Here is a 5,857-nt window from a genome sequence, read left to right on the forward strand (position 1 = left end):
TTTCGAGACAGGGTTTCTCTGTGGCTTTGGAGCCTGTCCTGGAACTAGCTCTTGTAGACCAGGCTGGTCTCGAACTCACAGAGATCGCCTGCCTCTGCCTCCCGAGTGCTGGGATTAAAGGCGTGCGCCACCATAGCCCGGCTACGTTGGTTACTTTTTATTGGCTGGGCCTCTCCTCAAGTGATGCCCTGCCAGCCCTTCCAGTCTAGCTAACCCCTTCCCATCCCGGCACCTGCCACCCTCCTTTCTCTGTCCATCTCCTCCCTGGTATATAAGCTCCACGAGAAGATATCAGTCTTTGAACCTCTCAGCAAAGTGCAGAGTATAACTAATATTTGTTGCACAAATGAATGTTAAAACAAAATAACTTTAAAAAAAAGCTGGGCAGTGGCACACACCTGTAATCCCAGCACTCAGGAGGCAGAGGCAGGTAGATCTCTGTGAGTTGGAGACCAGCCTCTTCTGCAGGCTTGTCCAGGACAAGCTGCAAAGCTACAGAGAAACCCTGTCTCGAAAAACCAATAAATAAACAAATAAAAACAAAGTAACAGATTTTTTTTTAAGTAATGAATTATCCCTGTTGTTGCAGAGTTGAGTTTATGTTTCAGAGGAAATTATTGTTTCTTGTCACATGAACCTTGGGTAATTTACAACTCTGACTATCTTTATGGCTAGTAGTATACTCACGATCTGTTTCCCTATAAATCTTCAGTCTTTTGCTCGCAATCTGATGAGCTTTGGCAACCTCTTGTGTGATGGATACTCTCGTTTGTCAACTTAATCCCCCTTGAAAGAGGAGCCTCAGCTGGAGGGTTGCCTCCTTCGGGTTGTCCTGCAGGCATGTCTGTGTGGCCTTTCTTCATTGATGGAAGAGGGCCCAGTGCACGGTGGGCAGCCCCATCTCTGGGCAGCTAAGCCTGGGCTCTATCAGAAAGCTGGCTGAGCAAGCCAGAAAGTTCCTCTGGGGTCTCCGCTTTAGACTGTGCCTTGAGGTTCCTGCGTGGGTTTCCCTCAATAATGGACCTGGGAGCCAAAGGAACCCTTCCCTTCCCCAGCTGCTCTGGTCAGTCTTCTGTCACGGCAGCAGAGAAGACAACTGGGACACTGTTCATCCGTGTGACAAATCCCCTGCAGAGAGAGGCACAGAGTCTTAGAACTTCCTCTAACTCCTCACTGGTCCTCACCCTGCATAGACAGCCACTGTTCTCCTTCCCGTTACTAGAGGCTTGCAAATGGCTCACCCGACAGCGACAGCGTGAGTGTCCTTTGGGTCCTGACTCCTTTGCTCTAGATAACATCTTTTAGGTCAATCTCTATTGTTGCATGAAAGGGCGGTTCATTTTCTTCTCTGGTGTTTTTTGTTTGTTTAAAGCTAGGGCGTTTTATGAGCTAGTAAATGCTCTAAAACTGAGCTATACCTCAGTGTTCCTGCCTTCTCTCCTCCCCTCCCTCTTCTCCTTTGTAAAAGTTTGGAGACAGGCCTCACTCTACAGCCCAGGCTGGCCTGGACAGTGTGGTGCTTCTGTTTCATCTTCCGGTGTAGCTCTTCCGGTTCTGCCCCTATTCTGTGCCTATTAGATTCAGGACGCCAGTGTTCCAAGGCAAGCTGGCGACAGCAAGGAGGGACGGACTGTCTTAGCGCTCCAGTCCTACAGGCCAAAGCCATTGTTGCCTTGCTCAACAGTTGAGTTTTTATTCTTGTCTTAGCTTATAGACAGCTGCTTCAGATCATGAGATATTGCCCTCGGTGAAATGGGGCATATTGCTAAAGAAAGTCAACATGAGGGATGTAAACAAATTTGCTTCGTTGAACGGTTCGCTGAACTTGGAAGGTGAGTGATGAGGCCATTCTTGGGTGCCTGCGCTGAGACAAACCAGAATATCAGAGGAAAATGAAGAGGGTATTTGGAGTAGCGAGCGGAAGATCCTCCAGCTCATGCCGTGAGAGGGACGTTGGATCGGTCATTCTGGAAACTACGCAGCGTCAAGCAGCAAGCGAAGGGCAGTTGCCCAAATGTGTGTTGGGGGAATAAAAGGCTGACAAACAGTCCTTGTATTTGTAGGAGAATAGGAAGAATTAATCACGGAGTTCAAGGGTAAAGAGGGAATGAAGCCCAGATTAGCTTCAGTGTTAAGTCAAAAAGGAATAAGCAGCATTTTCTGGAAACACGCAGTTGGCCGTGTAAAGCAACACTCCAGGGACTCCAGGCCACGCCGTGGTAGCCCAGGTCCTCACAGCTGTGTTTGGTTGTCTCTTGCTTCTGGCTGGTCTCCCGCACTTCGAGGAGCCAGCATTGTCTCAGCCCCCTGGAGGATGAGCCAAGATAACTAAGGTTCATCTTTCAGTTTATGGTGTTGATTTAGAGGGAAAAACAAGGATTGTGGGAGCATGTCTTAGGATTCTGGCGATGGGAGACAAATGAGAAGTAGCCAATTGACTCAAACAACTGGAGTCCATTTGGAAACTCCCAGTCTCTTAGGGAAAAAACATATAATCCTACTTAGAAATTCCTGGTATGGTCACAGATGGAAGATTGGTTTTTTTTGTTGTTGTTGTTTTTTTTTTTTATCAAGCCCCTTAATTTAAAAGTTCATAATCCAAAGATAACTTATCAGTAAGCTATTATTATAACACATTCTTATTTTATTAATTTTTCCAGTGTGAACCATAATTATACACTCAACACAACAGATTTACATTTTTCCATTGGCTACTGAAACATACTGGAAATCTCTCATGGTGGCAGTTCTCTGTCTGGCTGCCTTCCATGGGATAGCTGCCTGGCTGTCGCTGACTGCTGTACTGTGGATGAGCCTCTGTGGTGGGCCCGATGGAAGTCAGGTGTCAGTGGGGCTGGGGGCTCCAGCGGGCCTTGTATATCTCTTCAAAATCAGGGAAAAATTCACCATGTTTTTCTTTCCTTAGGCTCATGCCAAAATCTGGCATCTCTACAACACTTCCTTCCGCCCCACTCAGGGAGGCCAGGTGTCCATTGCCTTGAGTTCCCACTGGATCAGTCCTAGAAGAATGACCGACCACAACATCGGAGAGTGCCAGAAGTCTCTCGATTTTGTGCTGGGCTGGTTTGCCAAACCCATATTTATCGACGGGGACTACCCAGAGAGCATGAGGAGCAACCTCTCCTCACTTCTGCCTGCTTTTACTGAGTCTGAGAAGAGGTTTGTCAGGGGAACCGCTGACTTTTTTGCTCTTTCCTTTGGACCAACCTTGAGTTTTCAACTCCTGGACCCTCACATGAAGTTCCGACAATTGGAATCTCCCAGCCTGAGGCAGCTCCTGACTTGGATAGATCTGGAATATAACCACCCTCAAATATTTATTGTGGAAAATGGTTGGTTTGTCTCAGGGACCACCAAGAGAGATGATGCCAAATACATGTATTACCTCAAGAAGTTTATAATGGAAACCCTAAAAGGTAGGTTTTCAAGGAAAATTCCCATTTCCTGCCAAAATTCAGCACCCTCTATACATACATACACACACACCACACATCATACAAACAGCACCACATACACACACACACCATACATAATACACACACATACACACGCAACATATCATACACATACAGCATCACACACAACACCACACACAACACATCATGAACACACACATCACACACACATACACACACCACACATCATACACATATAGCATCACACACAGCACCACACATAACACATCATACACACACACACACATTGCACATCATATGCATAATATCACACACACCACACACATACATTACACACATACCACACATCATACATACACACCACACAATATAACACACACGCAACATACACACATACTACACCTACACACACCTTTAAGACATTCTGAAAAATGTAGATATATAAATTTTGTTGGAATGTGGATAATTTGGGCAGTAGCAAGAATGTCTTTATGTAACACTTCTCTCATTTGGGCACTTCAGAAACTTAAAAATTAATTTTCAAAGTTCCATAAAAGGAATTTTGATAATTTGTTGATAAAACAGCAAAACAGGATTAGTAGTTCAAATTGGTCAACTAGCAGTTTCTCTTCTACATCGTTAGATTGTCAACTCGCAGTTTCTCTTCTACATCGTTAGGTTATAAAATACAATATTACAAATCTCAGGCTCTCTAGCTCTCAGTACACGTTTTAGTTCATTTGTTTAAGCTGAATAAAATGCTTTTTCTTCAATGTTTTTATTCTTTTATACATTTATACAATGTATATTGGTCATTTATAACCACCACTGTCTCCCTCCTTCGATAATAAAGCGCTTTTTAAAGCAAGAAGAATATTGATATGATCTGGGTAAGTTAGAAGGTAGAGCGTTAAAGACTGCAGAAGTGGGTCAGGTATAGTGTATGCGCCTGGCATCCCAAGGCCCTTGGCTCCATCCACAGGGCAGGAATGAAAAGAAGACACAAGTCACAATGCTTGGTGCCCCGGGTAGGGAGAACAAGATATCCCCAAGCCTCTGGGATTGAGAACTGTCTGCTACTGCGGAGGTAAAACTCTCTATGAAGACACTGATCGGTAGACTAAACTAGATTTGTGAACAGGAAAAAAATTGTTTACCAAACAAGAAGAAACATGCCTGACGTGTTTCTTCCTTTTAATTTTTTCTGAGATTTTATTTATTTTCATTTTATGTGTGTGAATGTTTGCTTGCATGTGTGTATTGCACCACATGCAAGAAGGGGACATCAGATCCCCTGAGACTGGAGACACAGCCATGAGCCACCATGTGGGTGCTGGCAACCAAACCTGGGTCTTCTGGAAGAACAGCCAGTGCTTTTAATCACTGAGCCATCTCTCCAGCCCTTTGCCTTGTTTCTTTAAGTGGAAAAGTCACACAAAACCCCGTGGAGGATGACAGTGCTCTTGTCCTCTCTTCCCTCTGCAGCCATCAGGCTGGATGGGGTCGACGTCATTGGGTACACTGCCTGGTCCCTCATGGATGGTTTCGAGTGGCACAGGGGCTACAGCATCCGACGTGGACTCTTCTATGTCGACTTTCTGAGTCAGGACAAGGAGCTGTTGCCGAAGTCTTCGGCCTTGTTCTACCAGAAGCTGATAGAGAACAATGGCTTCCCTCCTTTACCTGAAAACCAACCCTTAGAAGGGACATTTCCTTGTGGCTTTGCTTGGGGAGTTGTTGACAACTACGTTCAAGTAAGTCAGCTAATAAAACCCATCAGCAGTGTCAGTAAGCCTCTTGCCAGTGGGCAGCACATCCTTACCAGGCTCTTGCCATAGCACAGGGTCTGGACTTTGAGCCAAAATGGGTTCCCTAGTGAGCAGGTGAAACACACAGTCCAGAATGCTTCACTCTTCAAACATCTTCCAATCTTCATTTTGCACTTTTCAGTAGGTCCCAAAATGTAAGATCTGCTAAGACAATACGACGATAAGATTTAGTGTTATGGTTGGAATCCCTGTTTAAGAAGTCAAGGTTTTCATAAAGAAGACACAACACGGAAATACAGAGAGCTTCAGGGAAGCTGCTGAGAATGAGCTGTAAATGTCCTAGTTCAGGCTCCTGGGAAATACCTCAAGAGAGCAAAGCAGCGCTTCGGTGGCTTCTTGACAGCACTGGGATGCTCCTAAAAGACCTCTTAGTATTGATTATCAACTCTGTAGCTAGTCCTCTTAGCTGTTTGCCATTTCCCCAGTTTTAAAGGGACTTGTTTCTTTTTTTTAATTTAATTTATTTTTTTTTATTGAGAAAAAAAAATTTCTGCCTCCTCCCAGCCTCCCACTCCTCCCGCCCTCCCCCCACTCCTCTCCCCCTCCCTCTCAAGTCTGAAGAGCAGTCAGGGTTCCCTGCCCTGTGGAAAG

At 45.2% G+C, this 5,857-nt stretch overlaps 1 protein-coding gene across 1 annotated transcript in view; it reads left to right on the top strand.

Moving 5' to 3' along the window:
• Kl (klotho) overlaps positions 1-5,857 on the top strand; it is a 41,515-nt gene that overhangs the window by 25,417 nt on the left and 10,241 nt on the right. The window contains exons 2-3 of the mRNA XM_005371243.3: positions 2,927-3,437; positions 4,923-5,191. Coding sequence (XP_005371300.1) covers positions 2,927-3,437; positions 4,923-5,191 — 780 coding nt within the window. The remainder of the gene's footprint in view (positions 1-2,926; positions 3,438-4,922; positions 5,192-5,857) is intronic.

Source organism: Microtus ochrogaster, unplaced genomic scaffold, assembly GCF_000317375.1.
Source record: "Microtus ochrogaster isolate Prairie Vole_2 unplaced genomic scaffold, MicOch1.0 UNK102, whole genome shotgun sequence".
NCBI classification, from domain to species: Eukaryota; Metazoa; Chordata; class Mammalia; order Rodentia; family Cricetidae; genus Microtus; species Microtus ochrogaster.